Consider the following 21,287-nt stretch of genomic DNA (forward strand, 5'->3'; position numbering starts at 1 on the left):
TTTGTTTTTATGCAGACTACCGGAAGTGCCAGTAAAATGCCTCGAGCGCTCATCTCCGCGATTTATTCATATAGATTCACCGATGCATAGAGACTACACTTTGCTAGAGAGAACCTAACAACCGTTATGCTACCATTACATGTCCATACACGTGGAGTGTCTAATAAAGGAAAAGTTTTATGAGATAAAAAAAAAATTTAATTTTTGCTCTTTTCTTCCTACTCATACTAATAGTAAACCTGAAGCCAATAACATATACATGTTGTTGCAAGCTCAGCAGTGATATCAAATGAAAAAAGTGCTATCATACGATGTACCATCACAATGAATGGAAATTAGCTTTCTAAAAATATGAGTTACTCTATACATTACTGAACTACTTCATTTTCTATTCGTTCTTTTTTTTTATATTTTTCAAACTCGATTCTAAATAAATACAAGATTAAAGTAGTTAAGTTTTGACAAGGATAACGATATTATTATTGGTCTTTTATTTTTTATAAAATGCCTGGTAATTATTTTGTTTTCCAGGAGCAAATATCGAGTGACAGTTTCCAAATGGAAGTATTAAATAAAAATTTACTGAAAAACAGTCGAATAGGATATTAATTTCCTTACACTAGATTGAGTTTATCCATCTAACTCTCTCTCTCTCTCTCTCTTAATAATTAAATTATATTTTAAATTGTCATTAGATTTTTTTTATAATTAATTCAAAAATCATTTTACCTTTATTGCATTGAAGTTTAGGTCAGATATGCCCTGACGAGGAACTTTCCATTCATTTAAATTGCTATTGTTATAAACAATATACAATTCTTTAATTATATAAAATTATTTATAACAATATTTTATCAATATTTATTAAATATAGTCATAGTCATGAATTCTATAAATAAAAACCATTTTCAATTGTTTGTAACAAATTAAAATTTTTATAAACAATATATAATTGTTTAGAGCCATGTAAAATCATTAACAACCATATTGTATTGATATTCAGCTCAGTTTTCAACAATATTAATCATTCATAAGTATAATTTCTTTTAAATGTCTTTTTTACTCAGCTCATTTTACACTCTTTTTGTTATTAAAAGAAAACGACTGAACCGAATTTGTTTAAATTTATTTCAACATTTTCTTCATTATATTATCTTTAAAATGAAATTAGTCTGGAGTCGATATCTTCAGTGGTTTTCGAGATATCGAAAACGAAAAAAAAACCTGGTATACGTACGTACAATTGTACGTACGTACATCCATTAATTTTTAATCCTTCTAATGTATTAAAACGTAAAGATGTGATAAAATTACGAATTTTAAAAATTAAACTCATTAAAATAACTTTCTAATGGAGAAGTTAACAAAAAAAATTTTAAAATCAATAAATATTGGTTAAAAAATCTTGACATCTTTTGAAGTTTAATTTAAAGAAGGAAAATAAATGTTATTTAATTAGTTATGTTAGTTAATTTCATGAAAATTTTAATTAAAAATAAAATCCAACAAAATGTAATTCATATCATTGTTCTTCTAGTGGAAGAACACCGACGATTGATCTTCTCATCGACAGTTAAATTCGATTGGTACATACATATGTATGTTAATCAGTGAATGTGCACTATTGCGATTGAACTCTTTGATTCGCTGACGTAGAAAAAAGTCAATTGCAGCTACGAAGTGATTTCACGATAAGTGGAAATAATTTTTTCATGATCAGTTGTATTCAGTTTTGTCGATTGGTACCAACAGAATAATAATGCCAAGTTTCATTTTCTCCAAGTGATTTTATTTATTTTTTATTTACAAATTATTCACGACAAAGTTTAAAAAAAATTTTTTTTTTTCTCCTCTAAACTTAGATGATGGCTGTAAAATAAACAGTTGATAAATATCTTTACTATTATTTATGAAAGAGTTTCTTTACAGCATAAAAAGAACTATGCTAATGAGAGACATTCTTTATAAATGGGGCAATGAAAAAGTTAATTGGGTCGCATGAAAAATCCATTTTTTCTTAAATTATAGTAATAATAAAATAACAATTATTATTATAATTACAAACAAAGTTATGATAAATGAAAAAAAAAAGTTTATTTCCAAAAAATAGTAAATAAATTTTTTGTCACATACCTGAATGTTTTATGAATTTAAATAAATAGCGGATGTCATGTAGGTCATTCGGTATTCCAACCTAAGTACTCGGTGTAAAAATAAACAACCAGCCGCATTAAATAAAGAGAAGCAAAAAAAATTAAATTAGAAAAGAGGTCGGGGATTCCGTACCGGAATTTGTGGCGACTGTTTGTCTTGGTAAATGTTTACAGGGAAACCGCTGTATCCTGAGAATCTTAGTATAAAGGCAATCGACATAGTTGGCATGGGTATCAGATACTTGTTGTCAATTTTAGCATAAATATACCTATCGTCTTCCTATAAATTTATTACTCTTTTAATTGAACGAAATTTGATCGAACAATCAGCTTTTTACAGTACTTTAAGTCTGTCAAGACGGCTGTAGAGGGTTATTTGTTGAAGATAAAACGTTTTAATAAAGGAAACTCATCCAACTGAGAAATAGAATCGTTCACCAAGATGACGGATGCAGATCGTGGCCTCCTTTATCTCTTTGACCGGCCGGCTGAGCCGGTCTACGTTCCCAAAGGGGAGATGAAAGTTGCATTTCAAATTCCAACAGAATATCTGGTAAGTCATTCTCAGTAATATATTATGTGCAACTTGTCTAGATCAATTATCATGTTCCAATCTTATTTAAATACCCGCATCAACTTTTAGCCAGATAGATATCGTGGAGTAGCTGTACAAGTTCTCAATCGATTCAGTGATGATGCAGATATGAAAATCCCTGTGAAAGAGATCAGCTTACCAGATTTAAGCATCCCAATGCAACTTGATAGACGTACACCATTCTCACTCTTCATTCCTGCTCACCGGAAAATTGCAGGCCGGCTTATTGATATCTTCTTAGGGATGCGCACAATCGAGGACTTCCTGTCAGTTGCTGTTTATTGTCGTGATCGACTCAATCCTAACATGTTTATCTACGCTCTATCTGTTGCCATTCTTCATCGTCCTGACACCAAGAACCTGCCAATTCCTTCTTTGGCTGAAGTTTTTCCCGATAAGTATATGGATAGTGGCATTTTTTCCAGAGCTAAAGAAGAAGCTAACGTCGTTCCACCAGGATCTCGTGTAAGCATTTTTCTTTTTTTTTATTATCTTCAACTGGGATTCAAAAAAATTTTGTAGCTTAGTATATTATGATTATTATTTGATATCTCTATCATATCAAAGTAGGTAGAAAAAGGCTGACATTAGAGAGTTGGCTTTTGAAGATGATACTCCAACTTTTTTGCCAAACATGTACTGAGGACACTCAACTTTTTATAGTGACAACGTTTAAATATTTGTAGATTAGAGCTTTTTAAAATACTTGAAGAAAAATTGATTAGTTGAATTTACTTGGTTTTAAGTGAATTTAAATGAAAATAATAAACAGTTAATTATTACTTTAATTAAAATAATGAATATTCATCAACAGAACTATGAAGGTTTTATTTTATTTTCTTCTAAAATGTAATCAAATATTTGATAATAAATTTTCTGACTTTAATTAAAACTAGATCCCGATAGAAATTCCTCGAGATTATACAGCGTCTGATCTAGATGAAGAACATCGTGTTGCTTATTGGCGGGAAGATGTAGGTATCAATCTTCATCACTGGCATTGGCATCTTGTCTATCCATTTGAAGCTGATGCAAGAATTGTCAATAAAGATCGACGTGGAGAACTTTTTTATTATATGCATCAACAAATTATGGCAAGGTACTTGACACAATCTATCAACAAGTTTATCGACAGTCTACTGCTAACTTTTATCAAGAGAAATTCAAACAAATGTCTCTCTTAATAGATACAACTGTGAACGTCTTTGTAATAAATTGAACCGAGTCCAACGATTGAATAATTTGCGAGAACCAATACCAGAGGGCTACTTTCCTAAATTAGATTCATTGGTAGCAGGTCGTACATGGCCTTCTCGTCCTGCTGACACTAGACTCAAAGACATCAACAGACCAGTTGATTCACTGAGATTTGATATTCAGGACCTGGAAAGATGGAGAGACCGTATCTACGATGCTATTCATACTGGAACCGTAGAAACCTCGAGAGGCCAAAGAATGCAATTGACTGAAAAAGGAGGAATTGATGTTCTTGGGAATATTGTAGAGGCCAGCATTCTCACACCCAATCCAAATCTTTATGGAGACTTTCACAATCTTGGTCATGTTTTAATTTCTTATTGCCATGATCCTGATCATCGTTATTTGGTGAGAAAAAAAATCTTCTTCTCCAGCTGCATGACCTATTTTTAAGTAGAAAATGATCATGAATAAAAATTCAACATTGAGGTTTATTTTAAAAAAATCTAATTTGTGTAAAAGCAAATATTGTTGACCAGTTTTATCACCACAAAAATTTCATCCACAAACTATTAAAATATTATTAAACTAAAGTTTTATTTAATTCCACTTGACAAAGTTAGTTTATATCAACAACTTTTCTTTTAAAAAAATAAAAAACTTTTTAAGCCACAAAAATATCTAAGATAATTTATAATGAGAATTGATTTGTAAGGAATCTTTTGGAGTGATGGGTGATTCAGCAACAGCAATGAGAGATCCAGTATTTTACAAATGGCATGCATTTATGAATGAAATCTTTTTGGAGCATAAAAATACCTTACCAGCATATACCATTTCTCAGGTAAATAAATTATTTGAATACTCTACAAAACATATTCATAAACATATTGAACATATTTAGCTTGGATTCCCTGGAGTCGAAGTGGCTGGCATTCAAGTAATCAGCCCCAACCAATCTCTCAACACTCTATCAACATTTTGGAACCAAAGTGACCTGGATCTCTCTAGAGGTCTCGATTTTACTCCACGTGGAGCAGTACTTGCAAGGTTTACTCACTTAAACCATGCTCCATTCGTGTATAGAATTCAAGTAAATAATCGGAATAGCAGTTCGCAAATGGGAACATGTAGAATTTTCATTGGTCCCAAGTATGACGAACGCCGGCTTCCATTCACCTTCTGGACTCAGAAGGATCTTATGATTGAAATGGACAAATTTACTGTTAATTGTATGTCATTGAGAGATTAATTTTTAAATATTAACCAACTTTATTCTTAACAAATTATTCAATGAATAAAACAATATTCTCAACAGTGAAGCCAGGAGAAAACATCATCGAGCGCAGATCAACAGAATCATCAGTGACGATTCCATTTGAAGCGACCTTCCGTAATTTAGATGAAAATCGACCAGTCGGTGGAGATGCTCTAGAGCGATTTAACTTTTGTGGATGTGGATGGCCACAGCATATGCTTTGTCCTCGTGGAAATAAGGAAGGATTCCCTATGGACCTCTTTGTCATGATTTCAGACTACAAGGACGATGTGGTAAAAAAAAGATCCTCATTCAACTTTTAATGAATTTAATCGTCAATGTTGCTATAGCAATTCAAAACTATTTTATTTTGATTTTATATCAAAGTATACCATCAAAAGTTTTTTATTTCAATTTAATAATTCCTCAACTACATTATTGAATGAGTTTTAATAACGTAGAAACATTAACTCATCCAGGTTGAACAGGATGAGCCAAGAGGTTGCAAAAATGCAGCGAGTTATTGCGGATTGAGAGATCGCAAGTATCCGGATGCTCGTGCCATGGGTTATCCATTTGACCGTCGACCACGCAGTGGGGCTGAAAGCTTGCGGCAATTCCTGACCGCGAATATGGCAGTGACGGAGATAACTGTGAGATTCAATGATGCTGTGTTGCCACGAGCTCGATCTGGCAGTATTGATAATGGTTTGACTTTCGCTTAAACATATTAATTAATGAATTCGATAAATTATGTGGCCTCGGACATAAATATTGATTAATATTAAAATACCTTTCTCTTCATCTATTGTATGTTAATTGAGTAGTCTTTCAAATTCTATTCAATGATTCAAGAAAATAAATACATAACAAATTATCAAGCCAAATAAATTGTGAGTTTAATTATTCTCTTTTCCTTTTTTCTCTCTCAACATTCATCTCATTTTTCATTAACTCTAAAAATAATAAATAACTGTTCTTTTATTTGTTTAATTATTTTTAGTAATGCAATTCTCTTTAGCTATGTATAATTAATTTAAACATCAGACTTTTTTTTTTTTGCTTAATGTTCATTTTTTGAATGGTTAAAATTTTTGTAATTTTCCAACAAAGCAGGATATAAAATATATTAATAATTCATGTAATGACAAAAAAGTAAAAAATTTGTAATTTATGAGCAAATATTTGACTCCATGAAATGGAGAGATTTGCTGAACCGTGAATTTTAATATTGAAGAAATATTTAAAAAATTTTTTAATATCTATTTATAAATAATATCATTATAATTATATTAAAAACAAAATTTTTCTTAATAATAATTTAATTTATTTTTTACACGACCTCTAAAAAAAAAATACCTAACTTATAAAGCTTAATCATTCCTTTTGCAAAATTAACTTTCAGATATAATTTAGCAAGCAAGAGCAAAAAATATAATAATCCCATCATTTTTTCATTTCAGAGTCAGTTTATCTGACCTGGAAACTCTCAACACTCCTTTCAAACAAGTGAATATAGGGATCGCATAAGCTTTTGTTCCGGTGCTAGAGAAGACTCCATTATCGGTTGAAACTTTGCCGCTCCACCAGGATATTTAGCGTAGCAGTTAGAGAAACTTTGGTTACTTGTGATCGTACATCCGCAGGCTATATACTTTTACAAATTGTAAAAGAACGAAAGGAAGAAAAAATAGCAAATGTTCTATGTAGAAGAACTTTTATTCATCATCTCACCAAAGTTCAATTGAATTCTAACAGCTACAATTGTGCTTAAGAATTTTTTATGCAAACGAATAAACTCTACTCTTGTGAATAATCTGATTTAACTGAATCTTTTCTAGTATCTTAACACTTGCAAATTAACATCATTTCACTTCTTCCATTTCATGAGGTTTTTTTTTTTTTTTACAAATCTTTCAATTAAAAAGCTTTTTACATTTTCACTTCCTCAACTAGTTATTCTTTTATTTAAATAATGACTTGTTTTAACATTCATTGAAGCCAATGAATGCTTGGTAATTAAATGCAACACAAACAATGCATGATCAAGAATAAAATGAAAAATATGTTTTTCAAGATAGGTGTTATATTTCAATGCAAAAATGCTAATGTAAATGACTATTTAATTGTTATTCTAATTTAAATTACAAAGTTCTGTTGTTGTAGCAAGGATAAATAATTGAATGGAAATGAACAGTTGGAGTATGTGAGAAATCGAGCTTCCTTGGTGCAAGTTCTTAATCCTAGATTAGGTGAATTTTGTGAACACTTGCTAGCAACGAGAAGCCAAATAGATAATGTTAGTAACACCCGCGAATGATTTAAATCACCACCAACTAAGATGTTAATTTATGAAATTTCCTTGGATTAGACTAACTTAATTTATATCACCACACTGTTTCCACCTTACTTTTCCAACTTTTTCAATGAACTCAGTCAGTTTTAGGGAATAAAAAAGATATCAGACATTTTTGAAAAAAATAATCCAGTTATTCTGTCATATTGCTATTGTTATTTTATTCTTTTAAAGTTTTTGATCGTTTTGATTCAATTATTCTGATGAAAAACTACACTCATAAAGACTCTTCTATAAACTCTATTTAATATGAATACTAAATGGTCTTGCTATCAGGTCACATGACTTTTTTATCAAAAAATAAAAAAGCTTATGAAATTGCTTTAAAAAATTTTTTAAATATTTTTCTGGTACCATTAAATTTTAGTTCCTCGTACAAAGTGACGTGCTGCATTTTTCCCCATCATTCTTTTGATACTCCAATCAAGGTTGAAATTTTAATTCACAAAGAAACGTTAAATGTATTCACATGAAAAGCTAATGCAGTATTGCACATTGGTGAATGACCTAGTATATGCATTTCTCGCTTTATGATAAAAACTCTAAAGTTGAGACTTCAATATATACATCTATATATATATATGCATATACACTTTCTCATGTTTACTCACCTGCTTGGACATTTACATACGACAAGCTTCACAGGCCTCAAAGCACATACCACCAGGAATCAAAGCCTCAAGAGAGCTTTTCCATCGAAAATCGATAAAGTGGTAGAATGCCATGATGAAGGGACATGATACAGCTTCACGTGCCACACATTGACAATAACTGATCGTTCGATCGAACAATTTGGCCTCTAAAATTAATGATAATGCACGCCCATCGATTCAACCACTATCCTTGTTGATTAGATAAATAACTCATCATATTTTTTATTCATTGATTATGACACATTATGTTTTATTAGTGATACAAAAGATCTATCAAAAAATTCTAACTCCAAAAATTATACAAGATATTGAAAAGAAGGCGTTGAATATGAATTAAGTAGTATGATTTAATTTTAGTCAGACCTGAAGATCAATATAAAAAAATTTCTTTTCGTAATAATAAAGTGTTGTTTTTTGAAAAATAAATTCAAATAAGAGGATCAACTAAATAAAAAAATAACGTATAAATACTGAAAAAAAAACAACAACAAGAATGTTAGAATTAATCTTGGTAGATTTCCGGATTTCGAACGGCAATAAAATAAATAGGGTGCGGAAGTTTAATAAATATTTTTTGGTCATGTCGATTGTATATTCATGGATGCACATATTTCAAATAGTAAATACGAATTTTCAGTATTGTGTTAAGTTAAAAAAAAATTATTCGAAAAATATTGAACAAAATATAAGAATATCAGGTGTATAACAAATAAAAAAAATAAATAATTTAATTATTAAAAAGTTATAATTTAAATATATTTTAAAGGACACTTCTTTGTTTTTCTTTTTTGTTGTTATTTTTTTTTTTATCACAAAGTAAAATGTAAAACAAAAACTATAATGAAGTAATTACAAGTTTCATAATTTATAGTATACTTGAAAAGTAAAAGAGGATTCCAATGTTAAATGAGAAACTTCTATAGCAGTTCAAGTTTTACTGTAAACCAAGTTTCAAGTGTAAAGTGTGAAACACAAGAAAACACCAATTTTTAGTCATCAATAATTACTGGAGTTTATTTATAATTAAATAATTTACAAAAACTTGAAGATTTTATTATGTCAATTTCTATAAATTCTACAGTACAAAGTCTTAATGAATAAATGAACTTCCAAAGCTGGATAATGTTACATAAAGTTCAATCTCAAGTTTATTATTTACCATATAAACTTAAAAACACGAGAAAGCACTCGGTGATTTAGGCTAATTGGATCAGCCGTAATTACGTGATCATTTAATACACTACGAGAGGAATTAAATAGAGATAAATCGGACAATAAAGTGAAATTATAGCTATGCCTCCAAATAATCTCGGATATTTTTATAGAAAACAGTCTGTGTAAAAATATTATCCACGAAAAAAATATATATTAGATGCTTGGCCAGTTGGTGTATGTTTGAATAGGATTTTTGTGATATTTGACTTTCAAATAGGAGGACTCCTGTCAGCATCCACTTACGTTAAAAATATCATCAACTAAAAGCATTCTGTCGCACTCTATGATCCAGTATTTTTTAAAATTTAAATTCATATCAATTATCAACCAAATACACCTATTAATTCCATCACAGTCTTTTTATTAAACTTCTATTTATTACCTTATCTAAAATAAAATTAATTATATTTATATCAATAGGAAAAAAGTAAATTTCTTTAATCAACAGAAAAACACGACTTTTTATGAGAAAATGGTGTGTCACAAAAAGATAGATCATCTGGGTATATACTTTGAACATAAAAACTGATTGGTCAGTGGAGGAAGGGAGTTGAATGGAGCTATCGAAAAAACCATAATAACGTTGTACGTCTATCAATAACAAGTATTGAAAAGATTCACTCATGACATCGGAAGATAAGTATTAGAAAAAGTTTAAATAGAGCTATAATCTATATTTAACGATTACTTCTCTGTATATGTACTGCAATTGTTCCATTTATTTCGATTTCATCACAAATATTGACTTTCGAATGAAATTGAAGATTCAATGCGTGTTATCTTGTTACATTACATGTACACAAGAGAATAGGTATCCCAGTAAATTAAACTACCGGATGCCAACTGATTGTTATTTTAAATTATAAACACTCTGTTCGCAACTGTAATTAATTACAGAGACATGTTTACGCACATTAAGTGTCGCTTTTATATACTATTATTCTTCGCTCGACACATGTTTACAATCAATATAATGCGGACTGACTCATTTTATGTATTTTATTCGCTAACAATATAATAATGTACAGACTAACGTATTTTACAAACCAGATAATTTGCAGCTTAATGTACTTTCCCATTTAATGAACTCGGCTTTATAGCTTTTAATTTTCACTTTGATTCTAAATATACTAGTCTAGTAATATTTATTATTATCATTTAATTAACTGTTAAATAAATAAATAAAATTCACTTATGTGATATTTTATTATTTTACCTTAGTCTCATAGATAATTTATTTCTAAATAAAAAATGATTGACAGTGACTGTCAGATTGTAATTTCGTATTATGTCAAAAAGCAATTAAAGTTAAATATTTGGGACATGGAGAAGAAGCATAATTGAAAATTAATTTAATTCGATTTTTGAAATTATTTGTTATACACATGTGATGGTTGTAAAAAAATATAAAAAATTCAAATTATGTATTAATTATGAAAATAAATATTTTTCATGTAAATTCATAATTCTACAATGCATCAGCTTTATAATTATTCATGATAATATGGAAATAATGAAGTAAACAAAATATTTCTCATTATAATTGGTAGTACAAATATTTATTGAAATAATTATCAAAAAAAAAATATCAGTGTTTTTTTAATTTTTTTTCAAATTAAGGAATTTATTGATTTTAATAATACTCTTGATAGGATATAAAATAATAATATTAATATTACAAGTAGCTATAAAGAATAGTTATTAAATAACAGTCCAGAACAACCTTCTAACTACCCAATTACTACATAAATAATTACTCAATGATCTTGATCTCATTATCTCTTCCAGGCTTGAATTCACTCCCCTATGAGTATCATGTTAGGCAAGATATCTCAAAAATTAAGTGGGCCATGTTCAAGACTCTAGAATAGAACTTGATTTAAATTGCTACCAGGGATCATCAATTATTTCTTAAAACATTGTTGCCTACATTCTTAGATTGTTTTCAATTCATCAATTGATTTCCTCTTTCAAGCTTTTTTTCTTATTGCAAGCTTGACTCTGACATTCAATTTGAACTCACAAATAAATACAAATAATTATATACTATAATTTAACTTTGATGATTAATTAAAGTAAATACTTGTGAACAATTACTTCACCATCTGGTGTTATAGCTTTGGAGATGGAACAGAACAGTAGACGAGAAAAAAAGGAAGATAGAAGGTAGTAGATAAAGGAAGAGAAAGGTGTAATGAAAGGGAAAAGAAGAAAGACTATCAAGAAGATGTCCTTAGTTTGTCCACAAGATTAAGATCCTCCTTGAAGTGCTCCAAGGTGTTCACGAAAACGAGAACTGTAGCATTAGAGTGATGGTAATTCTCCTACTCACTTACTCTCAAGTAAAGCTTCCTCCTACTTCTACACTACCCTTTTACTGTAGCAGCTCAGTTTCCTTGTATAAATCATCTAATATCATGGTGAGAGATTAAGTGAGTAACGTGATAGCAAAGTATTAGAAACACCTTGTCTAAACATCAATTATAACTCAAAGAGTCTTTTCAAGAAGACCCTTCTTCAACTAATTTGTCATCAGATTAATTCATGAGAAATTATTTACACATTTTTCTCACTGAAACCAAGTTATTTTTAAAAGAGTATTTCAGTGAGGGAATAAAAATATTGTTGATGGAATGAATTCAATGAATAGAAAATTCTAGATAAATACTCCAGAAATCTTTAAATATCAAATGTTCAATGCTGTACTTTTGATAGGGAATGAAGTTGCTCTATCAAGTTTGGCTAAAGTTTAAATGACACATAGTGAACCTTTAAATCAAGTCATAATTTAATAGCTAAAATGTAGTCAGTGTATGATTGATTCAAAGGCTAAAATGAGAATTGTTTAATTTATTATGTGACTGAAAATTTTAGACCTTTATTACCAGAAATTTTATACAGTCACAGTTTTAATGCTATTAAATATTCACCAGTCCCTATAATTTCAGGTGGAAACGAGCTTACACCAAATGTTCAACATATTCCAAACTTTACTCACCCTCACATGAACTACATTCAAGTGAGTTGATTATTAATTAACAATGAACACATATAACAATAATTCCTGTAAAAAAATTTTAAAAATCTTTTTTCCATTTAACTTATAACTCTTTTATAATTACATTAAATTTTTATAATGATATAATTTAGCAGAATAAAATTCAAGTATTAAACTTTTGAATATTAAGTTGGAAAAAATGGAATATTGGATGATAGTCTTTGAAGTTTTACGTAATTGTCAATTAGAAAAACAATTATCGCTAAACCTTTAATTAGCTTCACTCAAAGTAGAACACGAAAATTAACAAGCTAAACCTTTGCTAGAGTAGTGGCGAATCTAGATACTTTTCACTGATTTTATATACTCACACATTCAATGTCACTTATAATAAATCCTTTTCTCATTTGTCTTGTTTATCTCTAGTGCATTTAACCCTCATTTTTTACATTTAATACTGCTAATTATTCTACCCTTAGATTACAGAAATTATGGTGAAAATATTTTTTTATCGACTTGAATAACCATTGTAATAAACATGACAAAAGAAAAATTCATTTGTCAAACAATGTAATCTATTTTCAAAAAAAACTTTTGTTCATCAACTATTGAAAAAAGTTTTTTTATTTAAAGAGAATCATTTTTTATTTCTTTTGTTTTAATAATTTTTTTTTTTTTTGGTTTATTGATAATATTAATGAGGTCATGCTAAAACTGGAATGAAAATCAAAGGCAGTATAATATTCTAAAGCAGTTGGTAAACTATATACTGTCACTTAAACAATTCAAGTAGACGTACAGCTAAAGTTCAAACATAGTGTTGTAGACCAGCTAGTTTAGTGGACCAACTGTAACAGTATGGCATGTAACTTGTCCTCACACTGTTTCTAATTCAATTAGTGTACACATACACAAGCATTTACACATGGAGTACCCATAAACGTTGACATGTCGTCTCGCACACTTGATAAACAATTACTTACTCAGCCTTTTCAGGTATCAAGTGTTATAATGATACTCAATGAAATGATCAGTTGAATAATTACCACATTATTTCACATCAATAATAAGGTAATTTTTTAAAGAAATATATATTTTGAAACAAGTTCTTATAATAATGATTGTAATAAGATTTTTTTTTTACTGTTATTCAAGCATTTTTGTTATTTTTATCTCTTTATTTCTATAGATAAAAAATCGTTACTATCTTGTAACGGTTTTATGAAGCATAGAATAAGGTAGTTCGTATTCGGTGAGGCGCTTGGTCGGTTTTATATTAGTAATGAATGTAGCCTTGAAGTAGCCGAATTCAACCTTTCCTTCTTTGATATGACTATTTTCATAATCTAACTTTTTTCACGGTGAATATTTTCCACTAGATTTTTATTATTATTACACCATTCATTTTATTTATCTTATCTCTCTTGGTTTTGCGAATTTAATTTCATCAATTTTTCTAGATAGTTTAAATGTTTGATATCGATAGATAGGATATTTACCGGAAAAATAAATCATGAAAAATGACTGTAATAAAATTCGATCAAAGTTGTATTTTTTTTTTTGTTAGAAAAAAAAACTGATAGATAAAAAAAAAAAAATAAAGGTGAATATTACTCGTTATCTTACTGAGAGGAAATCATCGCAAACTCAACAAATATCGATCTTGAAAAGAGACCGTGTCCTATCTTCCAATATACCTCAACATCATTCTTATATATTTTATCTTTCTGATTTTTCCTCTCATCTTCTGTATACACCTATACTTGACCTTTTTGAGTTGGCAAATTTCAACAACCAACATAATAATACCGATAGATCGACCGAGAATTCTAGTCTCCAAGCAGAATAAAAATGGTTTATTTCTTATTTCATACTTTTGCATCGAATTTTACGAAAATATATATACGTGTCGTAAATTTCTTTAGAAATTCTAATATCGATTAATCGATCACCAAATGTGAATTCTTTTCTCTGTCCAACAATGCTGCATGGATAATAAAAATAATAATAATTGAATAAACATTTTTTCTATAGCTATTTATTTTTTAGTTTTTGTTGTATAAAAAAATTTAAAAGTTTAAAAGTAAAATAGAAATCAATATCTCAGTGTATATGTGATACTTGAAAACTCCGTTCAAGGCTGATGACGTTAAGCAAAGATGACAAGAACATGCAGACGAATAACTTTGGTAATAGCTGTCCCAAGAGATCGAAAACATAAAGTAAAGGTAAACGTGTCGACACAAGCTGTACTGTGTTAGTTATCAAAAAGTTTGACAATTTCCATAACGTTTTATCAATTACATAATTAATTAATAATTCTATAATAACATTAATGCTACTTTAATTGACTTCATTAACAATTGAACAATAAACCCAATTAAAAAGATACATATTACTTTTAGATTTATTTAAAACAAATAAACATTTTTTTTTATTTTTTCATAAATCAGTGATAAAATATATATATATTTTTTTATAATGTGTCACTATTCATCATAACAATGCCATTTTTACTCGATTATTTTGTACCAGGTTAAAAAAGTCATGTTATATAAGCATACAGTATTCAGACTAAATGATTATAAATATAAAATATGTAAATGAAAAATATAACAGACAAAAACATAAAGCTTTGAAAAGAGTAAACAATGAATTTTAACACCATCTCACTAACTTCCACGTTTAGATGTATATATTGTGGACGATGAAAAATGTACTGCGTCGTTTGTTGCAGATCTAGCTAATATGATTCTTTCGCGTGTTTCTCACTCGATTTTTTTCCTTAACGTCACAATGATTTTAGCAGTGTTACAGTTATTCCAACGTCACTTTTATTGACTATACGTTAGCGCATTAAATTTCCCAGTCACTTTTATTTCACAAGCAATTGTTTGGATATAGCAGAAAAAATTTCCACCAAACACTATTTTTTCAAAAGTAAAAATATTTCTCCACATCATATACTCTATATAGTGCTGATTGGATGTGTATCTATAGAAGAACCTCAAATATTTGCTTTCATCACTTAAAAAATATACTGCCTGACTATAGCACTTTTATACTACTGCCGATAACAAACTGGTCCTTTCTGAGTGGAGAAATTGGATAAATAAACATAGATAAATTTTATATACCTTAACCAGAAATGTGCGGAAACATGTATCCTTGATATTCTTACGGCAGAATAGTCAAAATAAATATCTATAGGTTGATCCTAACGTTATTCTATTTTCCTTAGGTATACAGTCTGGGAGATCAGACGAATGTAAAGGTCACTAAAATATCACCTATTTCAACAGTCAAGGAATGTAAATAAAAATATTTAAATAGCAGTAGTGAAAACTTGAACAATTTTTTTTTTATACTAAACTACAGTTTGAAAAATATAAAAATATTTAAAAGTGATGGTTGTGGAGAAAATAAATTCAGAGTGCAAAAAACGATAGAATATTTGAAGTAAAAGTTGAGTGTATATTGTGAAGTAAAATTTTATTTTATATCCACTTTAAAAATCAATAAATGTTGTAAAAAAGTAAATTTATTAATTAAATTATTAAAAATGTTTTTACTATTTTTATTAAAGCACTTCAACAGTAATATATATTAAATAAATTTCATTGAATATTTGGTAAATATATAAATTATTTTGTTATACTGCTTCTCCAATTATCACTAATGAATAACTTTAATTGATATTATTTAATTAAAATAGTTTAGATAAAAAAAAATATTTACATGTAAATATATATTTTATTATTAATTATCGAATTGTAATTTTATCTTTAATGATATTTGAGTAGTTGAATGATGAATAATGTATTAGAGTAAAACTTGACCATCTAGATAATTTGTAATGCAATGGGAAAATTCTATGTGATAGGTTCGTTTCGATATTTATTCAATCAGAGTTTGATTGAAACAGACGTTCGGAATGAGTTGCCTATCGACTTGTAGACTTGGTTATATGTATTTCGAGTATCAGTCGAATATATCACCGGAAATTTATTCATCATCGTCAACGTAAACTAAATATTCTGAAAGCTGGGGTTACTAAATGTAAATGGGCGTTTGTATATGATTTTTACGACAATGTCACTGAAGGGATAAAAATTTATTGAATATGAAAAGAAAACGAATTCACATATTTTATATATTCAAGATATAAAATGTACCAGTTGCCATTTTATTAGAACACACCAATGTTGATGTATAAAAATATATTTTAGTGGATTAAAGTCGTTTTTTTATTTTTTATTTTTTTATTATCAAAATGTAAAATAAAAAATTAAACAAAGGTATATAGCTAAAAGTATTAAAAAAATTTATAAAGTTATGAAAGAAATTTATTGACTGACAGGATACTAAAGTACGATAGTGTAGTGTGAAAGGAACCTAAAAATATGTTATCTCTCAGTTGACGGAGAATTATCGGTAAATCGGGTGCGGTTGCTGAAGAATAATCTTTCTCAACATTTTATTCTCATGTGATAAAAGAAGTTATGGTTCTTCTCGATTCTTTCGAGAGCCTTGAGTTTTTAAACCAAGTTATAACAAAGTTTAATCTGTTTTTCTTTTCTTCTCATTTATTGAAAAAAAAAAAAAACTTAAAAGCAAGTAGACATAAATGAAGAGAAATAAAAGTTTCTATTTCTTGTCCATCGATATTAAATTTATAATTCGAACTCGATATACGAGGAAAAAATATGGCGAAAAAGTTTTTAGTTTCAAGGTTTTAGATTACGTCATTTATATTATATTTATTATTTTTAGTGAAAAAGTAACATGAGTAGACATTTTTCAATTGCTCATGGTAAAAACAATTCGATTAATCTGATAATTGATATGGTGATTTAAATAACAATATTTATTTTTTCAATAAGTGCTTCAAAGTCTTTCTTTTATTTATTTTTTTTTTTTTTTTTGATTGAATAAAACTATGAAATTAAATATTACCAAATCAATTCTTTGAAAATATTATTTCATTGATATTCAAACTTTTATGAAATGTTTAAAAAGACTTTTTAATACACCAGCTTTCATGTGATTTTACTTTACCACTCAGTGAGAAAAATTTTTCTCTTAAAATATAAAATATACACTTTAATCTAGGAATATATTTTCCATTTTTCATCTATGGGATTCCATAGACTTACGCGATTTTATTCTTTTTTCTAAATCTCCATTGTTTCTCTTGCCACAACGACAGGAAGTAACTCAGCTTTGACTTAATTTTTTAAAAATAAATTTCTCTTTCTATTCTAAGCAGAATATAGTTGATCATAATATTTTTGAATAACAAACATAAAGTATTTTCAACTAGAAAATAATAATATAACATGAATGAAGACAGGGCAATGACAGAATGATGGCAGAATATTCTGCAAAATAGATTCAGCACATTCAAGCCCATTAAAAGTGACTGCAATTTTAATCAAATAGGTGACGTTATGTTGAAACACTTTTAGTGCATAGAAATAATACACTACCGAAATATTGGAAAATAACTTGATGTATAACAGAAATGCACTTGGATTTGCAGTGTTCCAAACTTGAATTTGCCATTTTTTGCACAGAAATAACTGTGCAGAAATAATTATTTTGTCTTCATTCATATAATGTTGTAAAAGTATTATTGTTGTTTTTAAAAATATTATAAATAAGAATGAAATTATTCTTAGTCCAACAATATGATTTTGTCAGTATAAAATAAATCATTAAATATTTTATCTTTCTCTGGAATATTTTTTAAATTAAAATAGTTTTGTTTTACAAATAATTTAATTAGTGTGCTATCTTATCCATAAAAAATCTAGTAAAATTTATAAAATTTTGTACCTCATGAATATCTGTAATCTGGATAATACTAACAACAAAGAATATAAAAGAAAACATAAATGTGCGGAGTGCGTAATAATCCCGATGAAAGTCGGGTTATGACGATAACCCATCAGGGATTTTCCCATGATGGTGAAAACTAATTTCGTTCCATCTCAACTTTATCTCTATACTGACACTCCTGTCTCTTCAAGACGTTAGTAACGTTTTTGATTATAATGATTCTTGAATCTTTTGGCCGTGTCCCAACAGATATTATGCAAAGTTTTCCGGCGTAAGAGTGAAAGGAGAAAATGAAGATGATAAAGTTATAGCCTTTGAAGGAATATATAATGTGACTTGTACTATGAAAAGGATGTTGCTTGACAACTCTAATATTTAAAAAAATTCATTTAATCAGGTAAAGTATATTACTCCTGATATATCTCCAAAACTTTAGGGTCTAAAGAAATATTTCTTTCCAACATTTCTACCATTTTCAGAGTGAGTTTAAATAACTCCTATGAATTATGGTCCAAATCACATTTCTGTAAACAAATTATCAAATTTAACACACCGTAAAATTTGTAAAAAGTGATCAGGCTATTTTAACTTACATAGATTTGCACACTGAGAAAAAAATTAACTTTGAATAAGTGATTTTGTTTCAATCAATAAAATAAAATGTTTCAATATTCGCATTAAATATTATTTGAGAATTGACATAGTAATATTTTTAAAGGTTTAATTTTGATGGTTATTTAAAATATTAAAAAAATAATTGTATATATATATTTATACATATATTATAAGTAGATACATGGACAGACCTATGCTCAGATGTCTCTGGATCTCCATATGTAATAAATAATTCATTGAAAAAAGACATTTTTATTGTGCTTGATTATTTTAAATATAATTAACTGAGCATTATTTTATTCTAGTGTTTCATTGAATTATTTTTTTTTTTATTTAAGATCCATGGTGTCTCAGAAAATAAGGATTTTCTTGGAATTAATCTAATATCACTTGTATTTGAACTCATCATAATCTTAAACCAAACATTAAAATACATTTTTCAATAAAAATATCGTTAAATTCAATCAAATAATTTATTACAAATGTTTTAAATTATTTTTATTAATCAACTAAACGTTTTTTTATCTAGTGTAAATTTTTTTCTCAGTGCACTGTAAATGCATGTCGTTGGAAAACCACACTAATTATTTATGAGTGCACTCTTAATATTGTTATTATTATAAACAATACTAATTATTAGTTTAAAAGAATGTCAATATTCAATATTCTTAGTAAGACTAATTTATCTAGACTTGTTTTCAACATTCATAAAAAAAATAATTAAACTAAACTTGTAATTATTTCATAGCTTGAATTATTTATAGAAAAATTTGGTTGGAATACAATTATTTTAGCATGAAATAATAAAAATATAAATTAGAAAGACAATTAATCATGTCGACAAATCATGAAAATTATCATGGAAAATTCTCGTCTCGTAAGAGTCGTGGGTCAACAAGTGGTCAAATCTAATTACCCTGATGATAATTCAATGTATTTACGTATGTAGAGTAACATCATCAGGCACAAATGTTAGCGCAATTACAACAAGACTAATAGTTCTAACACATGATTAGTTTACAGTTGACTTGTATATAATACTTATTAAAATATTCATCATTTATGCATGTCAGTGAGACATTGAATATTTGGAATACAGAGTGGTCAATTGGCTGGACTATGTGTTAGTTAGAATAAGCATATTGCGTAATATATTTCTACACATCTAGTTCATCTGTCAATGTCACTATTGAACTACTCATCAAAAATTTCCATCTAAATGGATGTAATGAATGTGAAGACAAAAATATTGGACTCTAATTTGTTTTTTTTTTTTTATTTTCTAAGCTGAAAAAATCAGTGAATGCGTTGAAATAAAACTCAACTTGATGTGTAACTAAAAATAAAAGTAGTGCCTGGAGTATATCAGAGTATCTAGCTCTTGAGTTTTATGCATAATTTCTTCGTGAAGCTTTTCTGATTCTTCTATTTTTTTTTTTACAGCTAACTTATAGGATTTTCTCCCTCAAGCTCGACGGCCTGGTTACTACCAGAAAACACAAGGCATACATATATATATATATATATATAAACCAATTCCCAAGCGGTTTCTTGAAAGTACGATCGTTTTAATGAGATTCTTTCAGAGCATCAAGGGAATGCAAAAATCAAAAGAAACTCTTCTTCAGACATCTCACTTATAGAGAAAGAAAAAACTACTGAATATTTAATGTTTATTATCTATGATAGAAAGTAAATTAATAGAAAGACGAATAAGAAGAAAATTCAAGCTTTATGTATTTTATTTATATTGCAGAGGCTATGCAATAATCATAAGTTAAGTTTCTACATTTAGCGAATAAGCTAGCGTCTATAGACTTAACATCCTCCCTGACGTATTAAATTTCTAACGCGATGAATGATGACTGTGTCGACGACATTGACAAGCTTTAGGAACACTGGATTCAGTACGACATAGAATCTACGTGCATTATTCATCGGGTTGGTTCAGTAACGAACCACCACCAAGACAACTTTACTGATGAAAAGGATCATGATAATAATCCTGAAAAATAATCTGTTCAGATTTCTCATCTATCATACGTGATTTTTATTCAATATGTGTTCCATTTTTTGCTATTAGTTGATGCCAATGTAATTAAAAATCATCATCTTCATTACAGATTAGTAGAGAAAATATTCCATGTTTTTCATTCAATTGATACTGTTGCTGATGATGGATTCATTTTATTTTTCTTCAAACTTTAAAAATGTTTTTGAATTGAAAAACAGCAAGAGATTAAAATTGAAAGGAAAATAAAAGTAACGTGAATGATTGCAGCAAAAATAATTACTGAAAAATATCAATCAATAAGACCTTTTCAATTGCTAACGATCAAAGCTCTACACCAGTGATCAAACTGAGTGAAGAAAAATCTAATTAACTAGCAGGAAGAGTGTTATTTT

The 21,287-nt window shown here is 28.3% G+C and overlaps 1 protein-coding gene across 1 annotated transcript; it reads left to right on the forward strand.

Moving 5' to 3' along the window:
- The first annotated feature begins 2,411 nt into the window (after positions 1-2,411).
- On the forward strand, positions 2,412-6,049 carry PPO2 (Prophenoloxidase 2). The gene is made up of 8 exons (XM_035087962.1): positions 2,412-2,706; positions 2,797-3,213; positions 3,645-3,847; positions 3,936-4,353; positions 4,661-4,789; positions 4,850-5,177; positions 5,264-5,496; positions 5,683-6,049. The coding sequence occupies exons 1-8, from the start codon at positions 2,596-2,598 to the stop codon at positions 5,926-5,928; spliced, it is 2,085 nt and encodes a 694-aa protein (XP_034943853.1). The 5' UTR covers positions 2,412-2,595; the 3' UTR covers positions 5,929-6,049.
- Positions 6,050-21,287: the final 15,238 nt, after the last annotated feature.

The sequence above is a fragment of the Chelonus insularis genome, unplaced genomic scaffold (genome assembly GCF_013357705.1).
Source record: "Chelonus insularis isolate UGA/USDA-ARS -01 unplaced genomic scaffold, ASM1335770v1 contig_128_pilon, whole genome shotgun sequence".
Lineage (NCBI taxonomy): Eukaryota > Metazoa > Arthropoda > Insecta > Hymenoptera > Braconidae > Chelonus > Chelonus insularis.

Bases quoted from the DNA above. Each gene is read 5' to 3' on its own strand.
- PPO2 (XM_035087962.1), top strand. From the start codon at position 2,596: ATGACGGATGCAGATCGTGGCCTCCTTTATCTCTTTGACCGGCCGGCT. The intron at 4,790-4,849 runs GTAAATAAATTA...GAACATATTTAG, and splicing joins CAGCATATACCATTTCTCAG to CTTGGATTCCCTGGAGTCGA. The intron at 5,497-5,682 runs GTAAAAAAAAGA...TAACTCATCCAG, and splicing joins CAGACTACAAGGACGATGTG to GTTGAACAGGATGAGCCAAG.